This window comes from Leucopleurus acutus, assembly GCF_964270905.1.
Source record: "Leucopleurus acutus genome assembly, chromosome: 16".
NCBI classification, from domain to species: domain Eukaryota; kingdom Metazoa; phylum Chordata; class Mammalia; order Artiodactyla; family Delphinidae; genus Leucopleurus; species Leucopleurus acutus.
In genome coordinates this window covers 38518945-38545175 of record NC_139158.1, presented here as the reverse complement: position 1 = coordinate 38545175, position 26231 = coordinate 38518945, and the positions used below count along the sequence as shown (strand labels likewise).

The window sequence follows — 26231 nt, the reverse complement described above, 5'->3', positions numbered from 1 at the left end:
TCGCAGAGAGCAGGCGCCAGCGGAACGATAAGCATGGTCTCTGCTGTGCCTTCTCTGGCCCTCCCTTCTCCTCCAACTCTTGGCCTTAATAAGATGTTGGAGAAATAGGTCTTTTGTTCAGACTCTTATCAGAAAGGTTAGAAAATCAAGAACAAAAGCCACTCTGTTTGGAGATCTGACTGTGAAAAACCCAGCAAGCACTTCCTGAACTTTGCCCCCCTTGCCAGCTAGAGCAGCAGGTTTAATGGAGCATATCTGGGAGTGGGTTAAACTCCTTCCGAGACAGTGATGTACCTTCAGGTGGACACACAGGTTTTGCAGAACCTCAGCACGATGAGCAAATAGAAGGCCGCTGGAAGCTGATGACCGGTCTGGACAGAGTCCCCAGCGCTCCAATTCCATGGAAAGGCTGTCTCCACGAGCGCGCCCTTCCTGGAGCTGGTGTGAGGAGCCAGGCCCTGGCCAGGCTGGCATCTAAGGGTAAGAGGAGGCTGGACACCGGCCACGGTCTGCCCGGCAGCTTGTTCCCCTTGGAGGGACCATGACCAGACAGCGAGGGCCCCAGGCAGGCCTGGGCGCCCTCGAGCCCCTCACTGATGGCCGTGAGCATGGGCTTCCTTGCCCACCCGCTGGCCCAGCGTTTGTTAACCGGTGAGGAAACACAGCCAAGCTTTCTAATGTGCACTTTGATTTCCACATGAGCTTATCCTAACGTGTAATTTGTAATCATTTTTAAGCTGGCGGCATAGACGGTGGGCTGGCAAAGCGAGGTCCTGTCTGGCGGCACATGGGGGCTGCTGGGGTGCCTCTCTGAGCCCTCAGTGTTCCTCCAGTGGACCACGCTCACAGACAGTTTTCTGCCCTCTTAAAAGGCAGGTGTTCGCCCGCCTGCCCTAGAAAACTATCTGGCTTGCTGAAATTTATTCAGGACAGCCTGGACTTCAGGGGGTGAGCAGGTGGGTAGTGTCTGTGAAACGAGCTGGCCCCGTCCTCCCGGTCCCCTTGGCCCTCCCTGGGCCTTGCCCTGGGGTCCTCTTGGAGCCTCTGGGCCTCCTGCCCCTGGGGCTGCTCTGTGTGCCCCGGGGCCGGGCTTGCTTTAGGAATGAAGATGGAAGGTGAGCATGTCTGCTTGCGAGGTGTGGGCGCAGTCGGGTTTGCATGGCATCTGCCTCGTCTTGCATTGTGAGGAATTACTTCCACCCTGAACCGTCCTCCAGGCCCCAGGGAGGGTTCCGGCTGCATCCCGGCCTCAGCAGCATGACTGCGGGTGAGGTCAACAGGCCTGAGCTCCGGGCCTCCCCCGGCACCGAGCTGGCCGGCGCTTCTGCGCACCCCGCTGCCTGCGAGGACCTGGGGCCACACTGGCCAGAGGAGCCTCTGCTGGAAGTGGTGGTGGTTGGCTGTCTAAACGCTGACCTCAAGGTTCACGTTCTGTCCCCTACAGGAAGCCATCTCTGAGGCCCCCAGTCCAAGTCCGAGACCCGCCTGCTTCCGGGTCGAGGGCGAACAGAGGGGAGGGGAGGGCTCCGGGCAACTGTCCCTCAGCCCAGGAGCAGCGGGCCCAGCCTCTCACATGGTGGAGCCTGCCTGGCTCGGACAGTGTCCCTACCTGCAGGCTGAGCCCAGAGCCACCTGCTTGGTGGTGAGGAGAAGGAGAGTGGAGGCCTCTTGAAGGGATTTCCTGATTTCAGATTTTGAAATGAACGCTCTTTGTGAATGACTTAGTTGCCTGAGATTCCAAGGAATATCAGGTTTTCCCTTGGAAATAAGGAGCGGCATGGAATGCGTGCAGTAGGTCCTCGGGTGCCTTCCCTGCTTCATTCTGTCCTATGTGCAGGAGGCAGGGGTTGCACCACCTATGACACGTGAGCCCCCGGCTTTCAGGCTCTGTTCTCGCACCCGCCTGTGTGATCTCTAAGTCTTGAGTGGTTACGACCTCTTGAGATCAGCATTGCAGCCCCTGATCTACAAATGAGGCAGCACAGCTCGGATGCTCGAGAGCCCGGGCTGGAATCACACGGCTGCTGGACGGCAGACCGAGGATGGGCCCTGGGTCTCCATCGGGCGCAGGTGCGGAGACAGCCGTCAGGGACCCTCTAGCCTGCCCCCCCCCATCTTGTGACACCAGAGCCCGAGGACAAAGTGCACCGTCTCCAGTTGCTTCTCTGAATTCTTACTTGTTTGCAAATTGTTAACCTCAGACTCTTTCGAGCATGAAAGGATGGCTACTTCTCCTAACCAATGAAGTTGCACTTCAGTTAAAGCTGAGATTGTACATTGAAAATGGCCTGTTTAATGGTTCTTCAGTTTTAAGTTCATTTGGACAATCCACAAATATCTACTGTCTGCTGTACGCCCAGCCCTGTGCTCGGTACTGGGTCCACAAGAGTAAAAAAACAAAGATGTGTTTAGTGGGAAAGTAGACCTTTTTAAAATTAATTAATTAATTAGGTTTTTTTTGGCTGTGTTGGGTCTTTGTTGCTGCACGCGGGCTTTCTCTAGTTGCAGAGAGCAGGGGCTATACTCCTCTTTGCAGTGTGCGGGCTTTTCATTGAGGTGGCTTCTCTTTGTTGCAGAGCACAGGAGGGCTCTAGGCGCACGGGCTTCAGTAGTTGTGGCATGTGGCCTCAGTAGCTGTGGCCCATGGGCTCTAGAACGCAGGCTCAGTAGTTGTGGCACATGGGCTTAGCTGCTCTGTGGCATGTGGGATCTTCCCGGACCAGGGATCGAACCTGCGTCCCTTGCATTGGCAGGCGGATTCTTAACCACTGCGCCACCAGGGAAGTCCGGGAAAGTAGACATTTAACCAGAAAACATAATTGGTCAAATAATTGATGAATTCGTATTTTGAGGTTAGACCACATAATTGAATTTCAAAGCAATAGGTTGCACATACAGAGCAGATATTGATGGGGACTTTTTAAAAGGCATAGTCTTACACTATTGAACATTAGTTCCTGGGGTAGAATTCATTCCAGTGCTGGAAAGCCACAAAACGGGCTGTGCTGGCATGTATCCTGTGATGTTGGGATACTTTGTGTCCATTTTAGGCATATTTCTATAACTAAGTTTAAAAATCCCTCCAGTCATTTTTTTCTGCTCTTGAACATGTGCCTATTTTTCATTTTTGAAAATACTGAAGTGTTTTGTAACCTACTGTTTCTGCTTAGAAGTACAGGAGGGACATCTCCCATGTGCAAGCTCCCCCTCCACGGGGTCCTTTCCCGGGCCCCGGGACTGACTCTTGGCTCTCTCTCCTAGGCCAACGAGGTGACAGACAGTGCATACATGGGCTCCGAGAGCACCTACAGTGAGTGTGAGACCTTCACGGACGAGGACACAGGCACCCTGGTGCCCCCCGAATGCCTGGACGCCACGGAGGAGCCCGGCCACGGCGCCCTGCTGCTGCTCCCGGGCAGGTCTGTTCCTATCTACATGGCCCAGGGCTGATGGCAGATGGGTTCATGGTGGGGTTCATGTCAGGTGATCCAGAGGGGAGTGTGAGCCTGCGGAGGGCTGCGGTCCTGGGAAGAGCCTGCGCCCTGCTGACCGTGCAGCCTCCGTCAGAAGGTGCTCCTCTGTACAGATAGGAATCCTAGGAGAAAACATTGGCTTGGTCTTTTGGATTTTGTCATCACAATTCTTATGACCCAGGGCGAGACACATTTCAAACGTCTTCATCTTTATGGCACCCTGACTCCATGCGTTTGAGGACAGTGAGGGGGAAGGGCCGGATCAGAGAGGCCAGGTGCCAGGTGGCCCATGTGGGCCCAGGTGACGGCTGGCGGTTCTGCCCTGGGCTCCCCGGGAGGCCTTGAAACTGGAATTTTGCTTATTTTATTTCGTTTTGTTTCTTGTTTGGCCCCTGCAGAGCTTGTGTTTTTCCTCCCTAATTGAAGATGGCATGCCTATCCCAAGCGCCAGCCCTCCCGCCGCCCCTCCCTCCCAGCTCCTTCCCTGGTACGCTGGCTCCTGGTTTGTTCCTCACTTAAGGGTCATCACACAGTGTGTATCCTTTCTCCACCTGGCTTCTCCCACTTGGTATCGTGGCTGTGAGGTTTATCCGTGTCTGTGTGCACCGTTGTGAGTGGTTTATTCTGGTTATTATTGAGTGTTCCATTAAGAAGCCCACAGCTTCTTAATTTCCTGTCAGTGGGCATTGGGGCATTGGGTTTGCTCACAGTTTTGGTTTCATGAATAAAGCTGCTGCCTGACGTCTTTTGGTGGCCGGGTTTGTTCCTCGGTGGCGTAGGGCGCACCTGGGGCACAGGCTCCTCTGTAGGGGTTACTGCAGGTCAGACACTTACAGGTGGGGTTTGGTAGCTCCCTGCCTGCCAGCCGCCTGCGGGTTCCAGCTGCTCTCCATTCTCGCAGTGCCTGGCATCCTCCGCTTCTTCACGCCTGTTGTCTGAGGGCGCGCAGAGCAGGTGGTCCTCACTTGGGTTTCCCAGGTGCCTGACGGGGGCAGTGCCTTTCTTGCACTGGCTGCCCATGTGGAGACCCTCTCCTGTGCGGTGCCTGTTCCAGGCTTTCGCCCCTTTGTTGATTGCAGGACTCTGAAAGCTCTTCCGTAAAGGCCAGATAGTAAACAGGCTCGTGGCCCGATGGTCCCAGCACTGCTTCTCAGCTCTGCGTTGGCTGCCTCTGCAGATACAGGCGGTGGGTGGATCTGGCCTCCCCGGGTCCCGTGGGCCGTCTTTTCCTCTGTCTTCAATTGTGGGAGCTCTTCCTCTGTCTCAGGGGACTCCTTTGTCCCGGGTGTGTTGCAGGCATCTTTTTCCCCCTCTGCAGGTCATCTTCTCACTTCCCTGGGGTGTCTGAGAACAGACGTTTTAAATTCTACTGTAGTCCAGTGTATCTGTTTGTCTTTTGTGGTTGGCACGTCTGTGTTCTGCTTCAGAGGTCTCTGCTTACTCCACATCACTGTGACGTTTACTTCTGCTTTTCTTTAACAGCTTTATTGTTTTGCCTTTGTTTTCAGCTCTTTCATCTCCCCGTAAGGGAGTTTTTGTGCATGGTGTGAGGCAGGGGTCATTTTTCCTGTATAGATGTCCATTGGCTCAGGCTCGGTTTTGAAGCTCCCTCCTTCCTCATTGCCCCACAAGGTAGCTGAGTGCATGGGCTGTGCTGGACGCCCTGCTTGGCCCTGTGTGCCCTGTGCAGGTCAGCATCGCTCAGTCCTTCTGCTCCAGGCTTGTCGCCCGCTGGTCCTGCCGTTCGGCCATGTGCACCCTCCAGCCTCGCTCTACAAGGCTGCGTTGGCACCTTTGGCCTTCACATTTCCATGTGGATTTTATATAGATTCAGCTTGTTAGTCTCTGGAAAAAAGTACCTGCTGGGATTTGGGTTGGGATTTTGCTGGATCTGTAGATTATTTGGGCAGAACCAACATCTTGTCCCTATGGGTCTCCCAGTCTTTGAACATAGTTTATTGCTCCATTTATTGGGGTCTTTCCTTGATTGCTGCGGTGTGGGGTGACCGTCTGGTAGGGAAGGGGGCGTCGTGCGTGTGCGTTCGGCCATTGGGGTCTGTTGGGACTGGAGGAACACCTTCCAGGGCCACCAGGGGCCAAGCCCAGCGTGTGGAGATGGGATCCCAGAGTGGCTTGCAGTGACCAAGGAGGGAGGTGTGAGGGTAGAATACGTGGGGCTGGGGTTGCCACGTTTGCTGTAGCTTCCTGATCAGTACTTCTTTTTTTTTTTTTTTAAAGAATTTATTTATTTATTTATTGGCTGCATTGGGTCTTCGTTGCTGCGTGCGGGCTTTCTCTAGTTGTGGTGAGCGGGGGCTACTCTTCGTTGCGGTGCGTGGGCTTCTCATCGCGGTGGCTTCTCTTGTCACAGAGCACGGGCCCTAGGCGCACGGGCTTCAGTAGCTGTGGCTCAAAGGCTCTAGAGTGCAGGCTCAGTAGTTGTAGCGCATGGGCTTAGTTGCTCCGTGGCACGTGGGATCTTCCCGGACCAGGGCTCGAACCCATGTCCCCTGCATTGGCAGGCGGATTCTTAACCACTGTGCCACCAGGGAAGCCTCTGATCAGTATTTTTTAAGGTGATAGGTAAGTTCTTTTAAATTTCTTTAAATATTTATTTGGTTGCACTGGATCTTAGTTGTGGCTTGCGGGCTCCTTAGTTGTGGCTCGTGGGGTCCTTAGTTGTGGCATGTGGACTCTTAGTTGCGGCATGCATGTGGGATCTAGTTCCCTGACCAGGGATTGAACCTGGGCCCCCCGTATTGGGAGCGTGGAATCTTAACCACTGCACGACCAGGGAAGTCCCTAAGTTCTTTAAATTCAATTTGGGTCAAGTAATCGAAGTTGAAGTGTCAAATCTGGGAAACCATTATGAGGTCTTAGTTTTTCTCTGGAAGTTTCTAGGCTCTGGGCTGTTTTGCTGCTTAAGCAGTGACTTGCCCTCAGGATTCGTTGAAGTCACATTGGTGTCAAATGAGAAAATCTTGAATTGCCACGAGGTTGCCGATTATAATCTAAAGTCACCCGTTTTCTGTCGATGCGGTGCATGACGGCTGCGTGGTCTGCCCCGGGTCCCCAGCACCAAGTGCACATCCCCTCTGACATGAGGACAGGCGCTGGGCTCCTCGCCGCCCACGGGCGTCCATGTCCGGCCCATGGAGGCTGTACATGCTCCCTCTCACTTCGGGGGCAGCTTCCTCTCCCGGGGTCTGGGCACGTGGATCCACGAAGCAGCTCATCTACAGAAACAGAAAGTAGCTTAGTGTGAAATGGTGTCTGTCGGAAGGAATCATTTCTTCCTGTCTCTGTGTGAGAAGGTGAGGGCTGGTAGCAGGCGGGAGGCAGTCAGACTCGGACACGCTCTTCAGAGAGCAGTCGGACGTCCCGAGACCATTGGGGTCAGGTGCCTCGGGGAGCTTGTGCTGCGTGTCGTGCGACTGTGGGTCTGGGCAGCGGACAGAGACTGGCCCCTCCTGACTACCAGGCCTGCCCCTCTGAGGGGGCAGCTCCTGCGCCTGCTCACAGGATCTCGGGGGGTGGGGGGGTCTGTGGTGAGGTGGTGGCCCGGCCCCGGGGCGGGGAGCACCTGCCGTGTGCCCGGGTTGCAGCAAACGCCAGATTCGAAAGCTTATTATGACACAAGGACATAGATAATATAAAGATCTTGTTTTGGAAGTGATGATTTTGGGTATGTTGGGCCAAGTGAAGTACATTGTTAAAGTCAGTTTCACCTGTGCATTTACCTTCCCTAGCGCGGCTGTTAGGACACGAACTCACACGTGTGGTCACTGCACGTTTCTGCCGGAGGCTCAGGTCACGCCCGCGGCTCTGGGGGTGCCCGCAGCCCATGTCGGCAGCTGACACTCGTTTGCCTCTGCAGGTCCCACCTGCACAGCCAGTCGGTCGTCACGGTGATAGGAGGCGAGGAACATTTCGAGGACTATGGTGAGGGCAGTGAGGCGGAGCTGTCCCCAGAGACCCTCTGCAACGGGGAGCACGGCTGCAGAGACCCCGTCTTCCTCACCCCCAGGTAAGAGCCCTGCACCAGGGCCCTGTCTCTTCACGTTCTGTTAAGGGGGAGGGTCTCCTTTTGGTTCATAGAGAACTTGTTTTATTCACTGTAATATAATTGAACAATGCCACAGTCAAAACTTTAAGATTTCTATCGGGATAACAGTTGGCTGTGGTTCCTCTGATCGGTTATGGTCCCAGTCACTCCCCGTTTATGCGGCCTCAGCCGAGTCCCAGGGCACAGAGCTGGGGTTGGGAAACTCGGCTTTACGGGTTTCACAGTGCTGTTTGTGGATCACATTGTGGTTTGCATTGAGCTTGAGGGAGGCTGTGTGTGTGAGAGAGAGTGTGTGAGTGTGTGTGTGTGAGAGAGAGTGTGTGTGTGTGTGTGTGTGTGAGTGTTGAAACCCTGCTCAGCAATCTCAGTCTTGCTGTGCAGGTGGACTTCGTCCTGCACTTCCCTTTGTGTTTTTTACTCACTGAAGGCCTGTGGAAGCCCTGCATCATTTTTCCAAAGCCATTGCTTGCACCGTGTCTCTGTGTCACATTATGGTAATTCTAACAATATTTCAGACTCTCATTATAATTGTTTGTTGTGGGAATCTGTGATCAGCAATCCTTGACGTGACTGTTGCAAAAGGATTACAGGGCTTCCCTGGTGGCACAGTGGTTAAGAATCCACCTGCCAGTGCAGGGGACACGGGTTCAAGCCCTGGTCCGGGAAGATCCCACATGCCACGGAGCAACTAAGCCCGTGTGCCACAACTACTGAGCCTGCGCTCTAGAGCCCACGAGCCACAACTGCTGAAGCCTGTGTGCCTAGAGCCCGTGCTCTGCAACAAGAGAAGCCACCACAACTAGAGAAAGCCCACGCACAGCAACAAAGACCCAATGCAGCCAAAAATAAATAAATAAATTTTAAAAAAAAATAGAAGGAGCTCCTCTCCCCAACAGGGAGCAGCCTTCTACTTAGGAAAAAAAAAAGGATTACAGCTCCCTGAAGGCCTAGACGCTGGTGAGCATTTTTTAGGAATAAAGTATTTTTTAGTTAAGGTATGCATGCACATGGGTTTTTTCTTTTCTTTTTCAATTTTTAATATTTTAATTTTTTGGCTGTGCCGTGTGGCTTGCGGGATCTTAGTTCCCGACCATAGGGCGAACTCGTGTCCCCTGCAGTGGAAGCACAGAGTCCTAACCACCAGGGAATTCCCTACGTTGTTTTTTTAGATGTGATACTTTTACACACTTATTGGACTACGGTACGGTGTAAACGTCACTTTTACATGCACTGGAAACCAAAAACTTCGCATAACTCACTTTATTGCACCACTCACTTTATTACGACGGGCTGCAGGTGACCCCCGCAGTATCTCCAAGGTCTGATTGCACGGTGTTATCATCTGTGGTGTCCTCGGACCTTATTCCTCTTGCTGAAAGTTTGTGCCCTTCGACTGGCCTCTGAGGGAGGTTTAACATCACAAATGGCTCTTCGGATTCATTTTCTTATAATCACCTGACATCCCCAAACTCTCTGGAAAATTCTGGCTTTGAATAAACTCAACTGTGGCATCTAAAGGGCAGGACCTTCGCTCATGGAGCTGGCTCCTGCCCAGCTCTCCTGCCTCTTCGGGCTGCAGGAGGCCCTGGGAGAAAGCACCCACCCTTGTATCCAGATCAGGGAATGTGCCGGCCCCTCGGGGAGACCCTGGCCTGGTTGGACAGCCTGCACATGTTAGTCACCTCTCCCTTCTGCCCCCGGTTCTAGAAATTCTCCAGCTGTGCCAACAGCAGAGGCCAAGGGCCTGGGCGGGGGCCAAGCCAGCAGGGCTGCCTGACGTGCTCCAAGTGGTGCTGCCCCGAGGGCCAGGCTGTGGCCCCGCGGGGCGTGTGTCTCCCCATTTTGGTGATCTCTCCATTTGTTCCGTGTGTCCATCCCTTATCCCTTGTCCGCAGGGTTACTTCTGCGCTACGATTGATGTCTCACTTTAACTTTTCTGTAGCCTGGGGTCCTAATGCCCACAAGACGTGGCTGCCGTTACCACTGCCCTGAAAGCCCACTGAGATTAGGTCGTGGCGCGGCTAACGGAATTATGAGTTTTTAACGAAAGTCATCCACCCATAGTTCTTGGTTCTGGTGGTTCTTAGACAGTTACTGACAGGGTTACAGAACAGAAAGTAAGACGCCCCCTGGCCGTGTGCGTTGCTCTCGCGCTGATGGGTTTCTGACAAAGGAGGATGCAGTGTGTCCAGTCATTTACTTCTTGGCAAAGCAGGGTTCTTCTTTTACAACGAGCCGCGGGGCTGCGCCTGTGTCTTCTGAGAGCCTGACCAGGAAGGTGCCCCCAGCCGCTGCGCCGGGTGTTGCAGGTCCCGGAGGTGGTGCTGAGGGTGACAGAGGCCTCCGCGGCATCCGCCTGACAGCTCACCCTGTCCAGCCACCCGATCCTTGCTCTCTCCTGAAGCCACACCTCTCGTCCCTCCAGCGCTGACCCGCTTGCCGCCAAGCTGCACAGCATCCTCACAGATGAGGCTTTTGAGTTTTACTGTAGCCAGTGCCACAAACAAATCAACCGCCTTGAGGATCTTTCTGCTCGCCTGAACGATCTTGAAAAGAATAGGTAACCTATGTGGTGCCTGGCCTGCTCTCTGTCCCGGGGGAGGCAGACTCCACCTGCCCGCAGCCGCCCCCACTGCCCTGGCCCAGGTGCCACTCCCTATGCCTGGCCCACTCCGGGGGCTTCCTCCAGAGGCCAGGCAGACGTGCGGACAGCGGACTCTTCGGCCCCTGCCCTGCATGTGCTGTTCCTGGTCTGGTGCCCTGTGTGCATGCCACGGTCCAGTCCCCTGCCTCTGACCTGCCTGAAGACAGCCAGCATGTGGGAGAAAGTCTGCTTTTAGAAAGATGTGCTTTCTCCGTTTTACTGAAAGATGTTTGAAGTTGAGAGTCACAAGAAGTAGCACTGGGAAATCTAAAGTGAGAGTAGGTCTTCAGTGCAGACTTGTGAGCAGCTTTCAGGGGCATCAGTTTGAATTGGGGTGAGCCCTGCCCTGAGCTGGTCTCTGGGAGGCTGTGCAGCCTCCGTCAGCGGCAGGGTCACTGGCTGCTCTGTCCCCGGAATGGGCCGCTGGGCCCAGCATGCCTGCTGCTCTTCGCCTCTCCCTCTCCTCATCTCCTGGTTCCCTCTCCGCCCCCTGTACCCACCCCTAGTCAGAGTCCCAGGAGGAGGCACCTGGCTCCTCACAGCCTCACGTCACAGGCTCCAGCTGCAGGAAACATTTTGGGTGGTTTGCACATGCTGACGTGTCCGTTAGGCAGATTGCTGATTAGCTTGTTGTGTGGAAGAGAGATGGGCCCTCGTGCGGCGCACCCCACAGCCCCAGCCCAGCGGAGGGAGTGAGGGACTGCCAGGCATTCCCGTGCGGGCAGCAAGGAAGGGGTGGGACGTGCCGACCAGTGCTGTGGGCTCCCATGCAACTTCCTGGAGGCAGGGGCCTTGGACTGGTGGGAGTTGCATGGAAGGTGAACCATCCTAATGGTTTTGGCACGTACGCTTCCTCCTGGGCCTGCCATCTGCCCTTGGGGCTTGGCCTCGGCCGCTCAGTCTGCCTGGTGGGCCCTGCAACCGACAGCCAGTAGTGTCCTGGTGCTGGTTCAGCCCTTCCTCCTGCACTTGTGTAGCTCAGAGCTTGGGCCAGGGTCCAGCCAGCACCTGGTCAGGTGAGGGATAGGGCCGATCGGCAGCTTCAGAGGGGAGCTGGGGGTGCCAGCAGTGCTGAGGAGAACTGGAGGTGCTCTTTGAGGAGCTTCTAGGGAGACCAGGGATTCCAGAGACCCGCCAGCCTCCCTTTACCCCTCGTGTTCAGCCCAGTGCTCAGCGCTCCAGGATGGCTGCTCAGCCTGGCGGGGATGGTCATTTGTCCTTCCCGAGCAGGGACCTGCCTTCCCCGTATCTCAGCTCTCACCCTCCGAAGGTACTTGATGTGGAAGTGATCTTTTCCCACGTTGAGGACCTGCCCCAGGGTGGCCACAGTCGCCTCTGCTAGGCTTTGTGGGGCAGAGAACAGACTGGGACGTGGCCGAGTCCAGCCAGCAAGTCCAGGGGTTCTCACATCCAGTTTCAGCCACCTGTTCCCTAAGACAGGCACTAACAAGGGGGTTAATATGCCATCAGAACCCTCGTTATAATCAGTCAGGAACTTTCCCCTACACACTCACTTAAGGAGATGTGAATCTTACCCATTGGTTTCCATGGAATTGCCTCAAAATAAACGTATTTGGTCATGCTTTGTGGTTGGTGAAAGGTGATTTAGTCCAAACCATATTCAGACAGCAGCTTTGACGTCTGATATAATTTCTACCCATTGAACCTCAGAACATACATATTTTCCACATACCTGGGAGCCTCTGTAAAACGGTTCATTTTGTAGAAACTGAGAAGTCTGCTTTACCCAGAGGTGCAAGTGATGCCAGCCCCTGAAGGGGGACAGTACACTGGACAGTGGTCTGTCCATTCCTGTTGCTTCAGGATGAAATTAGACTTGTGTTAAAATGTACAGCATCAGTCATGGCCCAGTCAGAAGAGGGGACCACACAGTAACTTGAATAGGAAAGTTTAATAGAGAGTGACCATTGTAACTGGGGATTGGAGTAACGTGGCATTGGCTGGGAGGAGGGCTCAGGAGGAGACGGGGCAGCAGCTGTGAGGGAGGAGCAGCGGCTCACACCACCGGCTGCAGAGGGCCTAGCCGCACCTTCTAAAACTTGCAGAAGTCTGCCCTCTGGCTGCCAGGAAAGCTGTTTGCTGGGAGGGGTCTCATCAGAGGGACTTCCACCACGGAACTGCCTGGGAGGTGTCAGGTGCAGCCGCCCAGGTGGGATTCGGGAGTGTGGGGATCAGGGCCCAAGTTCAAACCCTGGTGCTGCCCAGGCAGCAGGGGCACCTGGAAGCAGGCCCTTTCCTGGGTCCCTGTCCAGCACCCTCTGCCGACGCAGCATCACAGGGGCCAGGAGCTGGTAGGCAGGACGAGCCCAGAGCGGAGAGGCAGTGCATTGGTAATGGGTACAGTTGCTGGTGATGGGAACAGCGTGTCTCCCCAGACAGGGTTTCTTGCCCCAGCCTGAGGGGGTCACAGTAACTGATGGGTGTGTGTCTGTCTGGCCATGAAGCTATTCTTGTTCTCATAGGTTGAAGCTAATAGTTTAGCAGTTAAATTGGGAAGCAAACGAGGGGTACGGTAAGCTTGGCCCTTTTGCCACTGCAGGTGATCACGTCAGGCAGGCGACATGGGGCTGACTTTCCTGTCCTGAAACGGCGGCAGGAAAGCTTTGCGAGTCTCTGCGCAGCTGGGCTGGTAGAGGTTGAAATGTCAGTGCCAGAGTTAAAACCGACAACAGAGCTTTCCTGTACACACGGGTCCGTGTCACGCCTTGTGTGGAGCCTCTGACGGCCGAGCCTTTGGAGGGCAGTGTGGCTCCAAAATCACTTGGGACGTGCCGTTGGCCGATGGCTCGAACCCAGCATGGCCACCTGTGGGTCCAGGCGCTGGGGCCAGCCCCTGAACCGAGGCCCGGTTGTGACACCATCTGAAACTTCCTTGAGGGCTGGGACTAGGTGACAGGCCCCTGAGATTGTCCCCGTGCCCCTGAATGTTTTGCTGAGCGAGCCTTTCCGTGCATGGAGCTGGCCTCGGGAGCGGGTGCTGCATGCCTGCGGACGCGCCCCCGCCCCATATCTCTTTCGCCTGAGTTTCCTGCTTCCTCTCCATCCTCCCTGTCTGTTCTCTGACACCGTTTTCCTGTTTGTTTTGATTTCTGCAGTCCATCGAAGCGGCTCTCCAGCAAGAAGGTGGCAAGGTAGGAACCCTGGGTGCCCACTGAGGTGCTCTTCTGAAATGTGTCACTGGTCACAGTGCTTTAAAAACTTGTTTAGAAAATACTATATTCAAGGTATTTTTTTAAAAACTTCTGAAAGTTACTTCTCATGGTTTGGGATTGAAAATAGTTTGAGGGGACGGGTTGTAAAAAGAATTTCCAAAGCAGTAGATTTGGACCTGTGTTTGTGGCTGGGGGTCCGTGGTGGAAACTTTTGTCCTTCCTCCTGTTCAGTTGAGTCTTTCTCATGTGAGGGCTGTAGGCTAACCTGGTGGGGAGGGTCAGCGGGGGCCCTGATGCCACAGCCCAGGTCTGGGTCCACCTCCTTCAAGGGCTGTGTCCTTTCCACCCCTGCTGGCTCCCCAAGGTGAGGAGGAGGTGGAGGAGCTTCTAAAGAACAAGCGTTGGTGACCACTTCTTCATTTTTCAGTTTTGGGAGCTGCCCACTGGCTTCCTGCAGTGAGAGGTAACAGCACATGCGTTCACCCCTCCTGCCAGTCCTGCTCTAGGCTTGTAAGATGCCAGCATTCTTCACAGGAAGCCATGTGATGTGTTACTGGATTTCCTTTCTAAGATGAGTTGTTGCTTCTCCTGGAGGCAGTGATTGCCTTTATGTTTTTATTTGCGTCATCTTCTGCCTCCACTGCCTGGCCCTGCTGCTGCCTGGATGGTTCCCCCAGAGCCCTAACCCTCTCCGCCCATGCTGTGTGGGCTGCACGGCTGCAGCCCCGCATGTCTCCCTGATGCCGGGTCCTGGTGTCTGTTTCAGGTGTTGGATCATCTCGCCCCCTGAGCCCCTTCTTCCTTTTTTTAATCTCCATTTTCTATCCAGCACGTCTTCTGGTAGCTTCTTGAGAAAAGGCGTGCCCAGGAAATAAATTTTCGAGCCCTTGTTGGACATTTTACTCCTGTGGTTTGGCTTGGGGTGGAATTCTAGATCAGAAGTGGTTTCCGTTTAGCCATTTTGTAGGCGTTGCTCATTATCCTCTAGTCCTGGTGCTGCTGCAGGACAGTCTAGTGCTTGCTGGTTTTTCTTTGTGACTGCTTTTCCCTTCTGGAAGCTTTTAAAGGTGTTCTCCCTGTCCCTGAAGCTCAGACATTTCAGGACGAATCTTGTGCGTCCTTTCCACCGTTAATTACGCTGGGTGGAGTGAGAGGCGTGGTTCCAGTCTGGAAGTGCCTGCCCTGAGCTCTGCGGGCCTCTCTGGAGCGCGATCCAATCCGCAGAGCCCTCCACTCCACCTCCTGGTCCTGGAGCTCCTACCCCCGGAGCCCCTGCCCCCAGAGCCCCTGAAGGCGGCCTCTCTGCTCTGGCTCCCCCACCCTTCTCTGAGCTCTGTCTCTCTTGCTAGAGGTCTCCCTCTGAGTGGGGTCCTGCCTGGCTGCCGACCTTCAGGTAGTTCATAGGCTGTGGTGCAGCCCGTTTGGAGGCCTGCAGTCCTGAGTTGGGTGCCTGGTGGGGGCCGCCCCTCCCCCATCTGAGCTCCTCCCTTGCTGCCCCTCAGGTGCCAGCCGCCTGGGCTCTCCAGCGTCCGGCGCCCTGGACATCTCATCTCTGGCCCTGTATACCCTCCTGCTTCTGTCCCTGAGGATGTAAAACACTTGTTTTTCTTTTCCTATCATGTTAAGGGCTGAGGGTCCAGGGGAAGCAGAGGTGAATCCAAAGGCCCACCCTCCTCACTTGCTCTCTCCATCACCTGGGTCTTGGGAGCGTCCTAGTAATTCCAGACCATGCTTTGATCATAGTTTCAGCATTCCCTTCTCGCTCCACCTTTTACCCAAACAGCCTGCAGCTGGTGAGACTAAGGAAGCTGACTTGCCCTCCCAGCTCCCACACCAGGCACGTGGACGGACCTGGAGCCACCAGGGCCTGGCTCCTCGGCTTTTGGCCTCTGTGGCTGCTGCTCTGAGAATTCATCTTCCTTTGCAGATACCCTTTGGTATAAAAAAGGCCAGCCTGCAGGTGTTTGTTGTTTACAAACAAGCATCGTCTGCAGTCGGTGCACACACACACACACACACACACACACACACACACACACACACGTGCACTTTGAATCTGCTGCTCTTCTGCCCGTAGAACTGCCACCAACCTTCCAAGGAAACTCAAAATGCTTGCTGTCATTTCACTCTTGTGGCATCGTTTCAGCCCAGGCCTCTGACCTGGCTGTGTGCTCGCCTGGGTGCAGATGGCTCTGGGATCAGTGTGCCTGGGGACCTCACAGGGCGACAGCAGGTCTGGGGTCGGGTGACATTTAGGGTGCAGTCCCGTCCACCGGCCAGGCTTGACCTGACTCCCTTTGGGGTGGATCAGGCATCCCCCCCCTTCCCCTGGTAGGTCTCCTGAGCCAGGATGGGCTTAAATAAACAAGCTCCCCACCCACCATGGGAGGAACCTTGGCCTTACCCTAAGGTGGCTACATGCTGTGGCCACAAACCCCAACCCCAGATTCAGCCCTTGGAAAATGCCTGAACCCCTGGTCTGAGATCAGGATCGGGTGTCAGCCCCCAGGCTTTGGACCCTCCTCAGGGTGGTCTCTGGGTCTGGGGTGGGCAGCTTCCTGCCCCAGGAGTGGCGTCAGGAGCTCATGTTTAGGTCAAGGTCATGGATGTTAAGAGGAGTGATTAGATGGCAACTTGATGGCCTGTCCTCCCCTGGCCCTTGGGATTCAGCGCCCTCGGGGAATTGAGTGAAATCCACAGAAATGCGCGGATACGTACCCCCCAGGGCACAGTTGGGGATTGTGGTCTACAGGGATAAAGATGCCCTTCCTTTTTGTTCCCCTGAGAATGTTTCTGGAAAAGAAATGTAAGGAATGCGCAAGCTCAGTCAGTGCTGAAAAGGAAATAGAACTTCATATGTTTGGTAAAGAGACTGTACTTTTTTTTTTTTTTTTTTGGCCATGTGGCACGGCATGCGGGATCTTATTTCCCCAACCTGGGAACGAACCCGGGCCTGCTGCAATGGAAGCACAGAGTCCTAACCACTGGACCACCAGGGAAGTCCTGAGAGTGTACTTTTTAACAATGTTTTATTGAACTGGCTCTGTGCTGTGTCCATAGTTATGTGACAGCCTGCAGATCCCCATTCTGTAGCATAGGGAGGGTGCCTAGCTTCCTCAGGGTCACACAGTGCTGAGGCTCCTCCCACATGTGTCAGAGCCAAGGGCTTGTGCCCTTTTCACGGTCGGCCCCCAGAGGCCCCGAGTGTGTCTTGCCATGGCTGCCCCAGGAGGTGTGCCTGGAAGTCAGAGATGGAGAGGACGTGGAAGTCACGGTGTGCCCACAGGTCATGACCTTGAATTAATGTTTCACGGCTCAGGGAAGATGAGATTATTTCATATCACTGAGAGGAGTGACGTCCTGTTTTATTGCCCAAGTTCAAAGTATCTTGGCCCAGTAGCTGGTAGGGAAGAAGGCCGGGCCCGTTGGGCTCCACAGACTATGGCCTGTTCACCCAGCCCTCGGTAGTGGTGTCCTGCCCGGAGTCCCCTTCGGTGGAGACCTGGCCGCCTACTGCTGGGTTCTGCTTTCCAGACCAGCCTGGGGGTGTTCATGTGTACAGGCCTGGCCGCGAAGTTGTCCCTCTTCTTTGCTCTCCTTGCTCTGCTGAAGGACCTTCTCTGGACAGGGCTGTCGTTTATTCTCCCCAGGCACCTGCATCAGTCAGGGGCCCTGACCATGGAGGCCCTTCAGGACCCTCCCCCAGACCCTGTGGAGGGCATGGAAGAGGACATTGCTGACAAGGTAGGCCCTGGATGGATGGCAGGGCCGGAGGGCCACGTGTGGACAACTCAGCGGCCTCAGGCGCAGGCCCCCAGTGGGTGTGTTGAGTGAGGTGCGCAGAGGGCACAGTGGGAGGTGGTGATGGCGCCGGCAGGGCTGCGCCGTCCACCAGCCCTGATGATCTCTGGCGGGTTTCCTTGGGTTGGCAGCCGCGGGGTGAACAGGAGAGGTGTCACGTTGTCCACGGAGAGGTGCCGGCCGGGGAGGCAGGAGGGCCCGCAGCCTGCAGTGATCCTAGAGCCAGGACGGTGGAATCGGCCACTCCTGAGAGGTTGCTGGGGCAGGGCAGCCTCCCTGTGGCCAAGGCCCTGGGGCTCCAGGACCAGCTCCAGGAAGTGCAGGGGCAGGGTGGCCACAGACACCCCCCCCCACCTTCTCTCCCACCTCCTTCTGTCCCCCTCGCCCACCTCACCCTGCCCCCCGCCTCCTGGACCTCTACAGCACCTCCAGCATCTCAGCTCTGCAGAGCCCTCCCCAGCTCTCCGGTCTGGCCGTCATGCCTCCCACCACCACCTGGTGAGCGTGTCTGGCTCCAAACCCCGGGCCTTTCTGTCACTCGAGTCCCCAGTGTGAGCCGCCTCTGTGGGCTGTGTCTGGCGGAGCAGTGGCCCTGCCTGCGGCCCCTCAGCTCCTTTGCCTTTGAGGGTCGAGGGCACCACGTGCTCCCCCGTCCTCACTGGTACCCATAAGGCTGCGCTGCCTCGTTCACAGGGCGTCTCCAGCCTGGTGGGCATGGCCTCCAGGACAGTCTGCGTGGGGCACACACTCTCCCACCCCCTTGATTCTCAAGCCACCATCTTGCTCCCCAGGTTGTCTTCCTGGAGAAGCGAGTGTCGGAGCTGGAAAAGGACACGGCTGCCAACGGGGAGCAGCACAGCCGGCTGAGGCAGGAGAACCTCCAGCTGGTGCACAGGTGAGCGCAGGCCTCTTAGTGCCTGTGGGATGTGATCCGCCCCCTGGTCATTCTCCTCCCCTCAGGTTCTCTGAGCACCACCCTCCATTCAGCTGCTGGATGGTGTGGGGTGAGCAAGGCTCCTGCTGAGGGCTCTCCCCAGAGGAAAGGGCGAGGGAGGGACCTCTCAGGAGAAGCCGGGGCCGACACCCGGCCTGCAGAGTGCCCGGCTGGGATTCCCATCTGGGGGTGTCTGGCGTGTGCCCCGCTTCCAAGACCTGTCCTGACCAAAGGTGCGCCCCCCACCCCATGCAGGCTTGCTTCATCTCCGCATCTCCTGGACAAGGAAACCAAGGCAGCAAATGGGGGCTCTGGGGTGGGGCCAGTGCCTCCAGAGCTCCCTGTGCTCGGGTACTTGACCCACCCTTGAAGCATGGGGTCCTCATGGGGCGTAGCAGTGCGACCGAGCCCCACGTGGGAGCCGCGAGCTCTGAGTTAGAAATAACAGCCGTGTGGAAGTCGGTGTAAGGAGGGAGCAGGTGCTTCCCCATCTCCTGTTTTGCAGACTTTTCACAGCACGTGGTGTGGTTTTCGGTGTTGGGAAGCTGGTCACGCTGTGTACCTCACCCCAGTTTGCAGCACTTCTCCTGCAGAGGACAAGGGACTTGGCCTGTGTGCAGCCAGAGCCTTGGGGTCACAGACCCCTTTCAAGAGGTCCAGAGGCTGGGAGCACGGCATGTGTTCTGGGCGAAGCCTGGCCCTGCCGAACCCTCTGCAGCCCCAGGCTCTTCACCCTCCGAGCACTTGTACCAGCGCTGGACACAGGCCCCGAGGCTCTGGGGGACGCTGGCCTCCTGTTGTGGCTTCTCCTGGGCGAGATGGGCCTTCATGACCTGTCCTCCTGCTCTTGGAGGCTGGGAACCGGGATGTGCCATGCTGTCCTGGGCGCCTCGCCCACTGCTATAACAGAGCAGCAGAAGCACGTTCTCCTGTGTGGTCGAGACCCTGGCTCGGGGGCCACCTGCTTTCCTGCCCTGCTTTCCTGCTGCAGAGCCAGGGGTGGGGTCGGCCCTGCTTATGCGAGGGCTGGGGCTCCAGTGCTGCGTCTGCAGGACGTTCCTTACTCCCTCCCTGTCCTTGTCCAGGGAGATCTGGATGGGCCACCAGACTCCTTTCTCCAGCTGACTGGAGGTTCATCTCATCCAATGGGCACTTATCAGTTATCCACGTTTGTGGTGGAAAGTCCACACTCTGTGCCCTGCCCGGCCACCCAGCCCCAGGGCCTGTCATATCCACTTCCTGGGGCCGTTTCTGCCAGTGTTTGCCTAAGTTCCCCTCAAGCACACACTCCTGCTGCTGCTGCTTGGCGTTTCCCAGCCGCACTGACCCGCCGCACTGCTCTCCTTTCCTTCCATCCTAGGAGTTCCACCTGCTTTCTCCACATCTGGTTTCTTATTCTCCAGATCCTGCATTTCTTCTTTGCTTACTCGCTTTCTGAGCAGATGCCTTACTCGCAGCATAGGAGCCAGGCTTCCTAAGGCCTCACGTGTCTGAAAACGGGGTTGTGTCGTGTCCCCCCTCCACCCCCACCATCGATAGTGTGGCTGAGTCTGGGATCCCGCTGGGAGCTGGGTCCCTGGAAGCCGGCTCCGCTGCCGTCTGTCCCGTCTGTGACCAAGGCCCTGGCACCGCTGGGCTCACTGCTCTGCGGGGTCCTATTCTCTCCCAACGCTGTGAGGGTCTCTTGTTGTTTCCTGTGCTGAGGGCACGTGGTTTCCAGCCTTTAAATCTGGAAAACGTGTCTCTCAGAGTTTCTTCCATTTTCTTGTCTGTCTGAACTTCTGTTAATCAGATATCAGACCTTATGGACCTTCCTTCTCATTTTCTTTACTTCCTTATTCTCTAACTTTCTCATTATTCTTTTTTTCTGTGTAATAATCTTTGGTTTTCTCCTTCAGTTATTCTATTGAATTTAAAATTTTGTCGTGTCGTAGTTTTAATGGCTAAGAGTTACTTCTGTTACCCATTCCTTCTGCGACAGCTGCTCCTGTTTCGTGGACGTGGTGTCTCAGGCCTCTGAGGGTGATAGTTACAGGGCTTCTGTGGTGTTTCCCACATGATGTGTGTCTCCTTCAGGTCGTTTTTTCTGTTTGCTTTGGCCACTTTGTATTAAGAGCTTTCCTGTGATGTCTGGTGGTCTTTGGCTGTCTGTTCACTCTTGGGTGCGAAGCACCAAAAAGCAGATGAGAAACCCTGTGTGGACGGGCAGCTTGGAGGCATGGGCTCCGGCCGTCCGCAGGCAGGGCCCAGAGCCCTTCTCTGTGGTTTGGTCTGTTCCTGTCTCCTGCACTTGGGAGTGGTGGTCTGGGAAGAGGCCAGTGTCAGGGTCCCCATGTGTACCTTCCTTCTGTCCCCATGTTCTTGCTATACCTGCCTTCGAGTCTGCCACGGCTGACCTGGGTGGGGTGGGTCTGTACACCATGTCTCCAGCCTGGTATCAGTATCAGTGCAAGGTGCCCTGGGGCCAGGCACCTGGTGGGCTTGTGCCCGGGAGGGTCTCCTGCCCACACCCAGCGAGCAGGAGGCAACTGTGGGTGCAGGCCAGGATGGGGGTAATTCCCCCTGGGAATGATGGGGACTGTCCTTGCCGTCAGGACTGTGCCGTGGTCTGAAGGCCAGTCACCCTCTGTGAGGTGAAGGGTGTTTGGGGGGATACATGTCCTGCTTCAGAACTGCCCTTGACTAGAGCTGTGGGCCATTGGGGGACGTCTCAGTGCCTTCCTGTCCCCCCTCTGGGCAGGGCCGCTCTCTCCAGCTCTGGGCTCAGCATCTCAGGACGGTTTCTCCCCTCCCCCTCTGCCTTGCAGAGCCAATGCCCTGGAGGAGCAGCTCAAGGAGCAGGAGCTAAGAGCCTGCGAGATGGTCCTGGAGGAGACACGCAAGCAGAAGGAGCTCCTGTGCAAGATGGAGCGAGAGAAGAGCATCGAGATCGAGAACCTGCAGGCCAGGTGGGGGAGAGGGGGACGGGGGACCCGCGGGCCAGGTTGGGGAGAGGGGGACGGGGGACCCGCAGGTCAGGTGGGGGAGAGGGGGACGGGGGACCCGCAGGTCAGGTGGGGGAGAGGGCTGATGAGAAATGCAGCTGGGCTCTCACCACAACAGCTGGCCACCCCAGGAGGGCACGATACCTAGGAACAAATTTGATTTTACGAACAGTGGAAAAACCTTTATGAAGAAAACTAAAAAACTCTACTGAAGGCCACAAAGTATTTGAAGGCAAAGACTGACACTACCTGGATGTCACTTTCTCTAATCTTTCTCCAGTGGATGCTGCACCATTCAAAATCAAAGTCAAACTCTTTTTTAAGGCAACTTGAGAAAATTACCCCTATGCTCCCCTGAAGGCATAAGCCTTAGATAAGTCAGGAAAAGGGGAGCATACTCTGTGCAGACACCCCACAAAGGCACAGGAGTGGACCAGGAACTCAGGCTGGGGGCGTCCACTCACGGTGACACGTGGATCTCAAACGTTGTTTGTCAAAGAAAACCAGCAGAGAACCTAGATGTCCACAAGTTAACAGTCACCTGGAGGTTCCTGCTCATCCTCCCTCTGCAGAGCTCGCTCCTGGGTGGGTAGTGACGGGGAGGCGGGTATTTCACAGTCTCCTTAACTGAATGGGCACCACTCTCAGCCTTCATCGTGCAGCCATTTTACCCTCGTGAATGACAACTCTAGGCTCTTTAGCATGTGTTTCCAGCTCTTAAAGCTGGAAAATACATTTTGACACATTTTCAACAGTGGGAGGTGGCAGGAGGGACTGCACACAGAGCTGTGCTGGGGTCTTCCTGGACGGGAGGCCTCCCCGGGGGCTGGCCTGCGGTGTCACCTCCCGGGAAAGCCTTCTTCCTGGGCCTCGGCACAGTGCCATCCAGTGGACCTGCAGGCCACAGCCTCTCCGTGGGGCCCTGTCCACTGGGCTATGGGTGCCTAGGGGCGGGCCGTCCTGCCTCCCGTGTCTGCCAGCACCAGAGCCTGCACGGCAGGGGGCATCCTGCTGGCTGAGTGGGACATCCTGCTGGCCGAGTGGGACAGCAGCTGCAGGGGCCCGAGGTAGACAGGGCCTCATGAGGCCCTCACAGAGCAAGATGGGACTCGGGGTCACCGCTGCCTGCTCTTTGCACCTCAGTTAGCAGCTCCATGTGCCTGGACCCTGGTGGCCTCCCTCAGCTCCCTGGGATTCTTGCAGGGGTGAGGACAGCAGGGCCATGGAAGGAACTGGGGATTCTTGGAGAAGGGCTGGGTCTGTGGCTGGGACAGAGGAAAACCGGCAGAGCCTGGGGTGCCAGGAAGCAGGGAGGTGCTTGAACAGAAGCACACACAGACGACGGTATGTCATGGCTCCCAGTGGGCATAGCTGGGGCACAGTAGGAACCGCCATCCAGAGTGTAACCCAACGTGGACTCCTGCAAAGGAGACCAAATAACACACAGACATGTCCGCTCGGGGGTCCCTGGAGCGTGGACTGGACCCCATGACTGGCCTCCAGACAACAGAGAAGGAACGGGAAAAGGAGAACTTGACAGAGGAGACACCTGGCAGACACACCCCAACCAGGCGATCCAGGTCAACGTCACCCATGATGCGAAGGGCACCTCTCCTCTGTGGGATTCTCCCCAAACCCACAACCTGTCCAGTCACGAGAAGACACCAGACAAACCCAGTCTGAGGGACATTTTACCAAATACATGACCAGACCTGCTCAGAACTGTCAAGGTCATGGAGAGCCCGGGAAGTCCAGAGATTGCTGCAGACCAGAGGGGACAGAGGAGCCATGACGGCTAATGCGGTGCGGGGACACCAGACGGGAAGGAGCGCTGGTGGGAAAGCTGTGTTGAGTCCATGGGTTGGTCATTTGCATTTCCAGTGTGGGTGTGATGAACGCCACGATGGTGAGCAGATGCCTGGAGAAGCCGGAAGGGGCTCAGGGTCCGTGGAACTCACTCTGTGTCTGCAGCTTCTCTGTAAACCGGAGGTGTGTGGAGACACCATCCTGGCTTATGAGAAGCTTTGGCCCAGGGCCCTTGTGTGGGTGCGTGTGGTGGCCGGGGGACAGCTCTGCGGGTCCCAGCCTTGTTCTTGTGACTCAGGCTGCAGCAGCTGGACGAGGAGAACAGTGAGCTGAGGTCCTGCATGCCCTGCCTGAAGGCCAGCATCGAGCGCTTGGAGGAGGTAAGCTGCCGGCCAGACTCTCCCCGCCCTCCGCCCCAGGTGACTTTGGGCCATCGGGACCTGAGACAGGTTCTCCAAAGCAGGGCAGCCGCACTGTTGGCCGATGGGCCTGTGGGGGTGTGGCTGCAGGCCAGGAAGCTGTGCTGCTCGAGAGCAGGCTGGTGGCCCCGTGGGTGAGGGAGCCAGGACACACTGGGCCTGGCCGTCCCTTTCCTGGAAGATGCGCGACCCTGCCTGGCTTCCCGGCATCCTTGGGCCTGAAGAGTCACGCATAGATTAACACCTGGTTTGAATCTAGGATGATGTCCTTGAGGGGCTGACTTCAGCTTGACCCCTTGTGCCCCGTGGTCCCCTCCCCACCCAGGGACCCCTGGGCAACTCTGCACCCTGAGGACATCTGAGAGCACTTGGGCTCTGGCCTCCTCCCAGAAACAGTCCCAGGCGCCTCGCAGGCCCACCTGCCACGTGTTGGGCGCAGACAGCTGAGGAGAGCTGCATGGATGGGCGGCAGACAGGCATGTCTCTGGCAACTGTTTCGTTCTTGCAGGAGAAGCAGAAGCTGCTAGATGAGATTGAGGAGCTGTCTCTACGGCTCAGTGAGGAACAGGAGAACAGGAGGAAGCTGGGGGACAGGCTGAGCCACGAGAGGCACCAGTTCCAGAGGGACAAGGAGGCGACCCAGGAGGTGAGCACAGAGCCCCGGGGTTCCCCCCCCATTGGCGTTCAGACCACCCCAGAGGTCCTGAAGCCAAGCTGAGCCAACCCCCGCTGCTGCAGCTGATCGAGGACCTGCGCAAGCAGCTGGAGCATCTGCAGCTCTTCAAGCTGGAGGCCGAGCAGAGGAGGGGCCGCAGCAGCAGTGCAGGCCTGCAGGAGTACAACAGCCGCACGCGGGAGAGTGAGCTGGAGCAGGAGGTCCGGAGGCTGAAGCAGGTGCGGGCTGGGCTCACGCTTCTGGGGGTCGACATGGGGGTGCGTGGGGGCCGGTGCCCGAGTTGGTGGTCCTGCCTCGGCCCAGAAGTGACACCCTGTGTCCCCCAGGACAACCGCAGCCTGAAGGAGCAGAATGACGAGCTCAACGGGCAGATCATCAACCTGAGCATCCAGGGCGCCAAGAACCTCTTCTCCACGGCCTTCTCTGAGTCTCTGGCCGCAGAGATCAGCTCCGTCTCCCGCGACGAGGTAACGCCCCGCCCCGTCCCCTGCGGGCGTCCACAGTCTGGGCACCTGGCACCGACCCCTAGCTCCTCCCACAGCTCATGGATGCCATCCAGAAGCAGGAGGAGATCAACTTCCGCCTGCAGGACTACATCGACAGGATCATCGTGGCCATCATGGAGACCAACCCATCCATCCTGGAGGTCAAGTAGTGCCACTCAGCGGGGCTCCAGCACAGCACACACACAGCTGAGACCGAGGTCCCTCACCCACCGTGGAGCACACAGCTGGGCAGGGCAGGGCAGGGGAGGAGGGATGCTGGGACCGGAGCCTGCGGTGGCTCTGGCCTCTCGCTATGCCCTCCTTTCTGCAGAGAATGAGGGACAGTCTCTCAGGCTGGGGTGAACCCCTCTGTGACCTCTTCCATGCTTCCTGCCTTGTCAGGGAAAAAAGGAATGAAATGGGTCCCCGCCGGGGGTGCTACTCCCTGTGCCCGCCAGGCACCCTAACCTGGTGCCATCCAAGTCTCAGCCACTCCTGGATGGCATAGAAGCCCCAGGACCCTGGCGCCAGACATGGTGGGGCAGGGGGAGGACAAGCAGGAGAGGCCAGTGTGTGTCAGGGCCTGGCCAGGAGCTGTAGGGCTGCCCCCCCCCCCCAGCTTTCCTGGAGCTGCTCAGGCTGGCACCCAACCAGAAGGGGCCCCTTGGTCCAGCTTCAGGCCCAGGGGCCTCTAGGCCACGGGTCTGTGCTCACGGCCAGCCTCTCGTTGCAGTAACTCTGGGCGCTGACGCTCCTGTGACTTGAGAGTCATGGCGTGGAATGTGCTGTCTGTATCGGGTGGGTGTTGCTGTTTCCCTCTGACCCTGGGGGTTCAGGCAGGGCTGTGGCTCCCAGGGGTATGTCCTCTCCTCCCTGTGCGGATCTCCGCTGGCCCGAGGAAACCAAACGTCTGGAACCAGTTTCCTCTGGGAGTTTGAGGTCTTTAGGAGTCGTCCTGTCTCCACAAGGTGCACTTTGCAGGAGGCTGGGGCAGGCAGGCTCTCACAAGTACACAGTTCAAGGCCTTCCTGGTGGCTTGGGGGCTCCTTCAAGGAAGCCCCTGCCCGGCACTTGCACTGCCAGGAGCAGCAGCATCACCCACAGGGGCTGCTGGGCCTGCCCCCCGAGCCTGAGCGCCAGCCAGGAGCCTCCGGGTGCTCCCAGGTGGGCCAAGACCCTGCACACAGGCAGGCCACCGTTGTGTGCGAGCGCATACGTGAGGGTGTGTGTGTGCGTGCGTGCGTGAGCAAGCGTGTGTGTGGCTCTGTGTCCCTCCACCCTCCACGTGGCCCACCTTCTACACTAAGATTTAAGACGTTGCCTCGTATTGTATATTTTGGGGAAAGCTTTGGGTGTAAATCAATGTAAACTTGGAGGAGAGATTTTTCTATTGTGTAGAGTAGGTATTTTTTATAGATTGAAGGTTGATCAATTTTTTAATACTTCTAAGAGAGAAAACTATCTGTGTATACACATGAAATATATATATGTACGATAATAAACACTGGAACTCTGCTCCCCGCCCAGCTGTGACCCGCCACACAGACTGGGTCTGTTTCTGTGAACACAAGCTGCTCTGAGACCTTCACGCAGACGCCGGGCACTGGCTGGCACGCTGACCCTGTTTTCACCCCCTCGAGAAGGATTTCCAGGCCGAGCAACAGTGGCCTGGATGATGTAGGAGCACGAGGCCGGGGGACCCAGCACCGATGAAAGTTGGTGCTGCATGTGAGGGGGCTGACGGGCGGGCCAGGAGCTCCCCATGGTGTC

At 56.7% G+C, this 26231-nt stretch overlaps 1 protein-coding gene across 2 annotated transcripts in view; it reads left to right on the top strand.

The window, feature by feature from the left end:
- The window catches only part of RAB11FIP3 (RAB11 family interacting protein 3), a gene marked incomplete at its 5' end in the record, with an annotated part of 78364 nt that extends 52405 nt beyond the window's left edge, over positions 1-25959 (top strand). Inside the window, 12 exons of one of the 2 annotated variants that reach the window (XM_082856426.1) lie at positions 3262-3419; positions 7351-7500; positions 9965-10099; positions 13300-13335; positions 17007-17100; positions 17949-18052; positions 20899-21039; positions 23180-23261; positions 23809-23946; positions 24039-24194; positions 24303-24443; positions 24518-25959. In XM_082856426.1, coding sequence (XP_082712552.1) covers positions 3262-3419; positions 7351-7500; positions 9965-10099; positions 13300-13335; positions 17007-17100; positions 17949-18052; positions 20899-21039; positions 23180-23261; positions 23809-23946; positions 24039-24194; positions 24303-24443; positions 24518-24631 — 1449 coding nt within the window. In that variant the 3' untranslated portion in view covers positions 24632-25959. The remainder of the gene's footprint in view (positions 1-3261; positions 3420-7350; positions 7501-9964; positions 10100-13299; positions 13336-17006; positions 17101-17948; positions 18053-20898; positions 21040-23179; positions 23262-23808; positions 23947-24038; positions 24195-24302; positions 24444-24517) is intronic. The other variant, XM_082856427.1, reaches the window with a different exon arrangement.
- Positions 25960-26231: the final 272 nt, after the last annotated feature.